General features: G+C 44.6%; 1 protein-coding gene across 1 annotated transcript in view; it reads right to left on the bottom strand.

Annotated features, from left to right (window-relative positions):
- Positions 1 to 2,095: 2,095 nt before the first annotated feature.
- Positions 2,096 to 10,759, bottom strand: part of LOC104404321 (glutamate receptor ionotropic, NMDA 2B-like) — a gene marked incomplete at its 3' end in the record, with an annotated part of 90,610 nt that continues 81,946 nt past the window's right edge. Inside the window, exon 3 of the mRNA XM_010012721.1 lies at positions 2,096 to 2,210. Within this exon, the coding sequence (XP_010011023.1) occupies positions 2,096 to 2,210 (115 nt within the window). The remainder of the gene's footprint in view (positions 2,211 to 10,759) is intronic.

Consider the following 10,759-nt stretch of genomic DNA (forward strand, 5'->3'; position numbering starts at 1 on the left):
GCCATTTCCTGGGAGCTGCTGTTAAGGGCCAGGACACTTAACATCACTTCAAACTAGGGGCTTGACTTTCTGCAAACACAGAACAAAATTATGACCTTTGCCACAAAGAGCTTTGTTTCACCCTTATATTTTAATATTTGCATTTTTGCTCAATGGAGAAAATGAAGAAAAAGAGTATGAGGTTCCAAGTTTTAAAGGTATTTGGCTGCGATTAGAGCACATTGGAGATGACTTCTGTGTTTTCCACAATCTGCCAGTGTAAAATTCAGACAGCTCAGAGTTTGATTATAATAATCTGATCTTCCCACTGAGTGAGACACCCACCTCAAGGTAAAACATTTGTGTTCAGGAACCACTACGGGATTTTCATACCACTAATACCATTGTTCACCACAATCTTATTTCAAGCCAGCTCCTATGAACTGGAGAGCTGTTCTGGTTTAATGGATGCCAAGTAGTCCCCAGAGACAGTAAGGCTGAGGCAGGTCCCAGGTCTAGCCCCAACACTCCAGCTCACCAGCATCCTTTCCAGTAATTGCCAGGTTCATCTGAGAGACCACAGATACACCATCAGAGATTGAACAACTGCTTTTACCGCTCGTGAAAGCCCCTGAGCCCTCACTGAGGCTGTGACAAGGTAATGCATGTGATAAGCAGGGTAAGAACAGGACTGCATTTAACTGCAACTCTCCAGAGCCTGCAAAGCATTCCAGCAAGATTCCCCACAACCATCCCTGCTAATAAACCCTAGCAGGATTCATGCTGCTACTGCCACATTTTCCTGCTCAGATAATGGAATTTTCCTCTGTGAGAACAAATTTGGTGACAGCTAGGAACAAATCCTCCTGGACTTTGCCTGGTAAGCTTCAGTGAAGTTGTATGATGGACAGAGCCTGACATGAGGTCTGTGCAGCATGAGCTTTGCCTGCCCACCCTCTCTGCAGTACCCCACTCTCATCTGGTCTGCACAGCAGCAAGACCATGAGGTAGGCAGTTCCTCCTGGAAACCAGGAAGAAGCTAGGCCCTTTCACCCTCTCCCCACTCCTGCAACTACTGGGAGACCTTAGTGCCAGCCAGGCACTAAAACGATGGCTTTTCTGCCTCCTTCAGAAGTTGTTCTTCCAGCTTTTTTCTGAATGCACTTCTCCTGACAGCTCCTTATTTCATTCTCATTTCCCCATTAATTTCTTCTTGGCTTTTGCCATGCAGGCCACTTACAAGTCCATGCACAGAACAAGCAGCCAAGGAGAGGTTTGCTGTGGCTGATGGGGCAAAGAGGCATTTTTCTAAGCCACACACATGATCGCATCCAGACCAAGCTCTTCATAGGTATTGAGAGAATTGAGAATTCTGCTGAATTCTCCTTGCTTTCACTCTGACTTCTCACCCTGATCACTTTTTTCATATCTTATTTTCTTAGCCCTCAAACTACCCCCTCTACTTCAATTCAAACCCTTTGGGAGTGCTTGTTCTGAGCCTGGACCACTGACATTTATGTGGGAAGTGAAATGAACCAAAGCATTACATTAACACAGAAATCAACACCATTTCTAAAATGGTGCTTTGGGTTACATGCAAATTATTCAAAAATATGCAAATTTGCATCTTTGAACAACTTGATATGATCTCACATACACATCCTACTTAATGCACCATCCTATTGCAAATGACACTGGCCAGATATACCGAGCAATGAAGTTAACATTGGCATATATTACTAAGTGTAGCTGTAGCTCAATCACAGTCACTTAGCACACAGAACTTCACTGCCTCCAAGCCACGCAGAGAATTTTCTGTCTCTGCCATTGAAACCCATGGCAGAGAGGAGGTCTTTTCTCTGAAAGGCAGGAAAACTTATGTTCAGAGGTTACAGAAGGGAAGCTGGTGAATTTTTTATGCACACTAATGGAAGAATGTAATGGCATCCTGCGTGGAGAAGACAGCAGCCTGGGTATTGGAGATACCACTGGTCCAGGATGCAAGGAGATTTCCAACCCTTGATAAGAGGTACAGAAAGGTGGGGGGCATTACTTGCCTGAAGCCTTCCTCCATCCTCCCCCCGACACAGTTTGAGAATTACCAAACATGTCCTACCCTCTCCCACTTCCTCTCCTTGGTCAGAAGGATGATCACCAGCTTGGGATGCATCTGGTACCCGTCTTCACTGAATGACAAATTCCTGCCTTCAAAGGTGACATTGATCAGGTACCTGCAGGAAAAAGAAAACAGCAAGGAGAACATTAACACTTGGAAACTGAACCCAAAATGAGAGTCTGCCTCCCACATGCAGTTTACGCTGGGAAAGTAGGAGCACAGTGCAAAAAATGGAAAATTTAAGAGGAAGGGAGTGGGAGAAACAAGACAATTACTTCAGGAATTGGGACAATCAAACAAGGCAATTGCCCCAGTTCTGTGACTGGGATAGGGAAGCCATGTCCTACATTGTTCGTCAATGAATTCCTGAAAGCACAATTAAGAGTCACACACACACGAGGGCAGAAGGATCCATAGCAATTAGCCATGTAAACACACTCCACAGCCTATTCTTTGCTTACTCTCCAAAGGGGATTTCACCTGTCATTTGAGGACAGCGATGGCCTACAGGTGAAGCAGTGGAGACAGCCTAGCCCAGCCCAAATACCAAGGCAATGATAGGAAAAGCTGTGGAGAACGGAAGCAGCAGCAGTACATCGGTGAGAAGCTCCATCCCTGTCAGATCCTCTGAAGCAGCTTAGGAATAGGGACAGTGGATGTCGAGATAGCCCAGTGAAAGACCTTTTCCCTAAGGATGGTCATGCCTTACACCCAGCAAGATCAAACTAAAGGGTGATGAGCCCTGCAAATCGCTGCAGCCAACATTAATGATTCTCTTTGTCTGGGAAGGCTCGGTCACTTCTGCACGAGGCACTCCCCTTTGGGGTATCTCATGTCAGCTGTACAAATGGACTATTAAACAGTCTGGGCTTCAGTCTTGTTTGTCCTAAGGCCTCTTCACTCAGCTCTGGCAACAGAGAAGACCTTTAAGTGGGCAGACATTACAGCTACACTTATTTCAAAGCCTTGCTGCATTGTGAGAGCATGTTAAAGTGGAGTTGCTGTAAATGAGAATCAGATCTATTGTTTTCTTAACTGTCAGACCATCCAGAATGACACTGCGGGGAAGAGGGGGAGGCAAATACACATTTCACAGTTCAATGGTTTATACAACATCTCCGTGGCACTCTGACAGCTTCCCCGTACATATATTTTACTTCAATTCACAATCCTGTTCCATGAAGTAGGTTTTGCCTTTATACACCTTCTCTGGCATCAGTAGCATCACATCGTGGTGAGAGGCAGAGATGATCAAGCTGCCTGCAGGGCTAGCCCCAGGATTCTGCCCTCCCCTGCTTTGCCCAGTCCTCCTATAAATTACACAATCAACATTTCCATTACAGACATGAGAGGTTCTTTTGCTCTATTACACCACGACACCAGGAAACATTTCCTGACATTCATCTTCAGTTTGTCCCTTCTGAATTCAATTTGAACCAATTTCAAGGAAAAAAATAAAAAAAGTAAAACAAAATTCTGTTCTTTCGGTCAGTTCACACTTTCCCACTATCCACACACAGAAACCTCCCTGCTAGTCTAATGAAAGCATTGGTAACAGGGAAACTTCTTCAGACAGATAAAAAAGCAGGTCATGATTTTAGCGTCTTCCTTCTCCCAAACTTTTTTGTCCTAACTCCATTAATCAACCAAACTCATCGACTAATTCCTCATTACCGAGTGTAATCAGGAATTACGTTTATTTCAAAAGGAAATTCCACACTTGGTCCATGTTTTGACCTTCAAGGAACGTGCACAGCTTAAGAAGCACAGCCATAAGGGAGCCCAGCATGAAACATTTGCAACAGGACCATTTTCAAAGGCAGACTATTGGCTATTTTCCAAAAGCCAGACCCATTCAGCACCCAAACACCAAGAGAACCCCATCCCATGTCAAGACCACACATGCCCTTTTTCAGGCATTTCTTTCCTGGCCATTTGCATTGCTCTGGTATTGAGCAATGCCAAGCACTGACCATCGCCAGGCATGTGCAGCCTACCAGACCCAGGTAAGGCTCTGATCGTGGGAAAGACCTTCCAGTGGACCAAGATTACAGCTACACCCACTTCATGGCTTCTCTGCGCTGGCCACCAAAGACAAAGCAAGGCTCCAAGAAGATGGGGATGCCATTAGCCTGATGGGAGTTGCAGCTTTATATGTCACTAGTTAGAAAGCAGTGCCAATATCTAATTAAACAAACAGCAAAATGAAAGAGTTCTCAGCCCTCTTTCCCCTGCCACTCAAGAATGATGACACTACGGGAATCTCCCTTGCACAGCCGGACGAGAAGATTTCATAGGAATCAGCAACAGATATGACACAAGAGGGTGTCATTTCTGTTCATTTTCCACTGGAAAGATTAGAACCACTAATAATAATCCAGGAGGGATCATCAGCGACTCTGATTCTTGGAGCTGCAGTGAGATTTACACTTAAAGCAGCACTAAAATCCCTTACTTCACACCTTAATGACTGAAATCAGTCTCCAAATTTGGCACAGTAACTCTTCAGAGGGTTTTCTCTCAACCCATTAGCAACATGCTTACAAAAGTTTGCAGGAGCAGTGCAGAAGTAGCGGTTCCCCCACACCCCCTCCAGCTTTCCCTGCACTCCTGCTTGCTGGATTCAGTCGCCTACACAGAGATGAAGGCTGAGAACAGCACACAGGGAGCTGTGGGGCTTGCTTGGGTATGCTGAACAAGGGGACACCTGCTTGAGAAAGCATCAGGGCTTGAAGGACTCCCTGGCAGGCCAAGTCAGCAGTGTGCTGCAAGGCAGCCACACTCGAGTGGCTCTGCCCTCCATCACTACCGCAGCAAGAGTCATTCCCTTCAGCAGCAGCACTACCCTGCTACACCGGCACTACTGCTGCCTGCGCTGGCCAGGGGGATGTGTTTCCTCCCTACAGAACACACACACACACTTCAGTCCCCAAACAGGCAACCAGGTGGCTGGAAGACTCCCTGGTATGTCTGAACTGAGCCACTAGCTGCAACAGGGGCACAATGAGAGGGCATCAGGCTGTTCACGCAGGTGAGGTAAGCCAAAATCAAACTGCCTGCAAAGCGCTTACTCCATGATTCCCTGAATGTTTCAGACTCCAAGATGGAGAGAGAAAGAGAAAGGGGATGTGGTGGGGAAGACACAGACAATTTAATTTGCTAGAAACATCTTTCAGCAAATAATTTTTCTTATGTGAGCATTTCTGTAGCTGCTCAATGCAAGCACAAAGGGTGGAGATGCAGTGGCCGCAGTGCCCAAACTCAGCTGGGTGGGAGCAAAACACACATGACACTGTGGAAACAGGCTGACATTGTGAGCCCTGAGGTATGAACGAGCAGGCAGGAAAAAAGAAGGAAGAGATGTCCTTGGGCACAACGCAAATCAGACTCTGGGGGACCCAACTCTCCCATCCTGTGCTCTGACCATTAGGTAACATCATCTGCCCTAAATGTGAGGCTGTCAGCCCTGCATTCTAATGGAGAGTGTTTCAAAGGCTGGTTGGCATAGGAATAGAGCATTAAAACCACATCGGATGGCCGATTTAGGACCAGCAGAGAGATGATGACCTTTTAAATGGTTTCAGCTAGTGATGGAGAAAGCCTGGAGAGGCAAATGTGGCAGGAAGGCAGGGCTTGGGGTAAGACAGGAAGGGTGTCAACCAAATTTTTCTCTGCCCCAGAGACAGCTCTGAAGGAGATGCATCTGAAATCAGCACTAACCACTCCTACTTCTGCCTTGCTGGAAATGCCTCCTCCTGACTGGGTGGGCAAATTTGGACATTGCCATCACAATCCCTGCCTCATACATGAGCACACATGTGCACACACACACACCCCGTACCCTGTCAGTGCTTGTTACACGCCAGTGAGACAAGCAGTCTGTCTGAAATGGCATGATCATCCTAACATCAACCACTTCCCTGAATAAGACAAGCCATATAAATAAAACATCCTCTCCACCATCAGCACTGGGGACCCGTCTCAGCACTCCAGTATATGAGGAAAAAACAGGGTGTAGGTTGACAGAAAGGAAAGAAATGCTGTGGGATACCTCTGCCAGGGAGGATTTGCAGGGTAAAAGGCAGGTGGAGGGCAATGTAGAGTAAGGGGATGGCAATGCAGACTATGATCAGCTTTTTTGGAAACTCACTATAGCACAAGACACTGAAGCCAAACATAACAGCAGTGAATTGAAGGCAGCAAAAGGCCTTTACCACATAGAATCTGCATGGTGAAATAGCCTTTTTCTTTCCCCTAGAGACAGCATTAAAAACCCACAAGCCAGAGGTACCAGGACAGGCACAGCTGCCTGTCCAGACCCTCTTGGTACCCAGAAAAGAGCAAAGACAAGCACGTTACTGCAAACACAGCTCCAAACCATGTTCCTTCACTGAGCATCAGCAAGATCTACCCAGCCTGGGCTGATGCAGTCTTGGCACAGTGCACCAGCCCTGCTCTGCAGCAGGTCCTGTCTGCCCCTTATGCCTGCTCCTGGGCAAGGATGGACAGACAGAAAGGTGGGTGAACTCAAAGGACAGGGAAAAGGGAGTTTAGGACCAGTGTATTTACCTACAGATGATAATTTTGACCATCAAGTGGCAAGTGATTGACAAATGAAGATTTAACTAGCACTAACTATGCTGCTAATGGCTTCTGCTCTAGCCAGAGAGACTGAAATAGTGTAGATTTTGATGTTGGTTTTGGGGTTTTTTTTTTTTGAGAAAACTGCAACTGATCCCTTTGGCTTTTGATTTTAAAAAATCTCCAAACCCATGGAAAACTTAAAATAATACAGATATTTTCTCTCCATATCATTGCTCAATATGTGAGAGACATGAGACATGGCTATGTGAGAAATAGCCAATATATGCACAACAGCCATCCAGACCCAGCTGTGAGTGCACGAGGTCTCTTGAGATAATGCAGCCTCCAGGGGATATCAAACCCAATTGCTCATCCTCAGAAAGGTGAGAACGGGCTCCGCCTGGGCCTTCAAACAAACTTTCCCCATGGCTAGTACTTACCCTGGCTGAACATTTCAGAGGCTCCCCCATCGCTCACTGCCTTGCGCTGCCCCAGCCTCCTGTGCTGTCTCCCACTGCTGTGGTGCCAGTGGCTTGGGAAGATGTGAAAGGCGGGCACATCTGGCTGTGTCTGTGTAACATCTGTCTAGTGTCAGGTACAATTTACAGCAGAAGGATTCCACACAAAGGGCAAGAGTGCAGATGATTTTACATAACAAGGAGCATGGACTCTGTTCTTTCTGCTATTACGAAGAACAAAACCAAAACAAGATAGGAAAAAAACCAGAAGCAAACATTGACTAGGAAAATTAAACTTTAAAGGAACAGTATCTCACTCTTCGTCATTTGCTCCTTTCTCTCTTACTATCAGTATTACCAGTGAATCTGGGGATATGCAGTGCAAAAAAAAGAAAGCAAATATAGAAGAGAGATCAACCAAATTCCAAACTGTGCAGGCATCCTGCACCAGAAAATCTGTCCAGGCTACAGCCATTTTGTGCTGCGGGCAACCAACCTGACCAGCAGCCTTAGAGAATTGCTCAGAACTCAAGATTGTTTTCATTAACCAAAGAGGTCTGGAGAGCATCTAGGTTAGGAAATATCCCTCAGGCTACAAGATAACAGAGATATAAGAGATTAATTTGGTTTATCCTTGCTGTCCACACCTTTTTAAAAGACAAGAGGGCAGATACTTCACTGGAATAAATCAGTGATATTCAGCTGACTTCCATGGAGTGATACTGTTTGATCTGCTGAGATTCTGGCCCTTCAAGACGAATCTTCTTGGTGTTTGATCCTGACCTCTGAAATAACCATTTCTGGTGGAAGACAAATTTCTACTGATCTGTCCTTGCTGTTTCTCTGTCATATTCAGAAAGGTTGTTTTGAAAACAATCTACATGTGTCCCGAGACTTCCAAGTGACAGCTCCCATATACGGTGAAAGGATGAATCTTTTCCATCACTCCCTCTCCTAATCATAAAAAAATGATACTTTCCCTTTATTTCCTATTTCTTCTATTTATCTACCATGAATTTGTCATTTCAGAGAGACTCTGATCTGACAGTTCCTGGGGACTGAGGATATATCTATCCTTAGAGTATGCAGGGAGTGAGAGCTGCTTTCCTACACACATTGCTTGATCCTAATGAGACAGGACCATTCCCGAGGAGAAGTGAAGCTCACTTTCCACAGTCTGTGCAGTCCCTTGCCTCTCTCCTGAAAATGTAAAAGGAAACTGAAGCACCGCAGCAGAGGGTTTTGCAGCACAGACAAATGTCCATCAGCAAGTGGACGGAGGGGGAACTCATTGCACAGGGTCACCAAACTACCTCCCAGTGAGGAACATGGGGTCAGCTGCAACATGGGGCAGAAATTATAGTAATGAGACCTAGGTGAAAGGCTGCTTGTCCAACTGCTTCAGTGAGCTTCAGAATTTCCACAGTAACTTTTTCTTCCATGTAGCTAATACCATCTAAGATATGATCTACCATTTGCTTTTTGTCCTATGCTGCCATTGCCTTTGATTGATAGAAAGGGGGAAAGAGGTGCTGCCATTCAGGTCTAGTGGCATTTTACACTCCATTTGCCAGGGTGCTGCTGAGCGTACCAAGGCCAGAGTGTGAGAGCTAGGTCACTTGTAGATAACATAGGTATACATTAGGATAAGGTGACCCGTTTACGAATAAAAGGGCAAGATAAATCTTCATTTTGCCCCGTTTGCTATTTTGGTCATAGCAGTATCTTGAAAACCCAACCAAAGCCAAATTTCTCTCACATGTACCCTGACTGACCAATTTTCACAAACACCAGAACCTGGAAAAAGTACCTATCAAAGCCACTTTTTAAATGGGAAAGGGGATAAGAACTTGGCAACAACATTTTCTCATGAGGAGGTCAACATTTTGTCTGAAAGAAAGAGAAACTAAGTTCTGAAAACTGTAATGACATTGGACAGAAAATTAAGCTTCTGGCACTGTCATGCTCCCACACAGTCTGGTCTGTTGCCACCCTGAAAGAGCCCTACAAGCAACAGCAACGCCTAAACAGGGGAAGGGATATCATGGAGACTTAGTCTAAGTTTCATGAAGGAGAAACAGGAATACAGAATTCCCATGCTCCTCATCAATAGGGACAGCAAATAGGATTTACATGTCAAAATATTACATTTTAAATGCAAAGTTTACAAAAAGTGTAATTTTTCTTCAAAATTATCTTTTTCTGCTGGGAAAAAGACACAGTCCTAAGTAACTCAAGAATATACCTCTACACCTTCTGGCATCACTGGAAATAAAACAGAAACAAGAAGTGTTTTAAGAGGATACTCCGGTTAAAGCTGGAAATAACTATAAATCTCATAAAAAAGCAATCTATTCTCAGAAAGCCTTTTTTATTCAAAAAGCTTTGATGAAAACAAATATACTTCTGAATTGACTCACCAAACCTTTAAGTAACAGAAAATAGCTAATAGAAAAATAGCTTTAAGGTCAAAATTATTACATTGACTGGATAAAATAAAAACTAAATGTTCAGTCCAAAATTGGATCAAGCCGCAAAGCTTTACTGACTCAATAAATTCCTGCCACTTACTTTTTTAAAGTATTCTTTTTTATTGCTACGTCTTCCCATCCTTCCTTATTCATTAGGAACAAATTACATATCACTTTTCTCCAAAGCAAAACTGGTCTTCAAGGTACTTTTCCCATTTGAAAGAACTAAAAATCTGCTTACATGGGGCAGTGAAAGCACAGAAAATTACATTTGTCAGAAGAGCTGACGATGGGTCATAATTATGTCTTGGCACCCACCTAACAGGTCACTGATGGAAGCCATACCACTAGGAACAGGCAAATATTGAAAGGTCAAACAGTGCCCTTCAGATCTGGTTATCTGTCTTAGGGCACAGTCATACAAACATCGGTAGGAGAAGTAGTCACATAACAGAAGTCAAACGAGGCTCTTCATAGCGGTTTTTCACACAGGATGATGCTTTTCAAGCTCTGTCAATTTGCAGACCCGTAAAAAATATTCCCCACACAATGAATTTAATCCCACTGATAACAGCCTTACTTTTCTTGATAATTTTGGAAGGTCCCTTCGAAATCTCCTATGGACCCACACGGCTGTGCACCACATCTTAAAACAACTGTCCGAGTTGATGTGCACGTCAATAGCCCCTTCGGTCTTCTGAAGGTGACTGGTGCTGCGGATCAACCACCGGGGCATCTCAGTATTCACTAGAACTTATTCCAGTTTCTGCCAGGGAGTCAAGACCAGCAAACAGGTGAGCACATCAATTTTCCTCTATAGCTTTCAGGACTTTCTTGCTTGCAGCAAACCACTCAAATCTGCCAGAAAGCTCCCTCTCACCACTGCCGGAATCTAGACAAGGCTAAACTAGCTGGAGAGATCGAAATAAATCCCTTTATTACATTTTCTGAAACAGCAAACTAACTTAACTTTTCTGACCCACCAAGAAATCACAAGCGATTTGGGGATTATTCAACGTTTATCAAGTGTTAAAAGCATTCCCACATTTGTAAGGGCAGCGAATTCATAGTGCTTGCAGGAGCAGAGTCATTGCCCACAAGGAGACTCGGTCCAAAAAGTGTGACTGGATTTTCCTGGGTCTGTAGCGGTT

This window comes from Nestor notabilis, unplaced genomic scaffold (genome assembly GCF_000696875.1).
Source record: "Nestor notabilis isolate BGI_N333 unplaced genomic scaffold, ASM69687v1 scaffold24504, whole genome shotgun sequence".
Lineage (NCBI taxonomy): Eukaryota > Metazoa > Chordata > Aves > Psittaciformes > Psittacidae > Nestor > Nestor notabilis.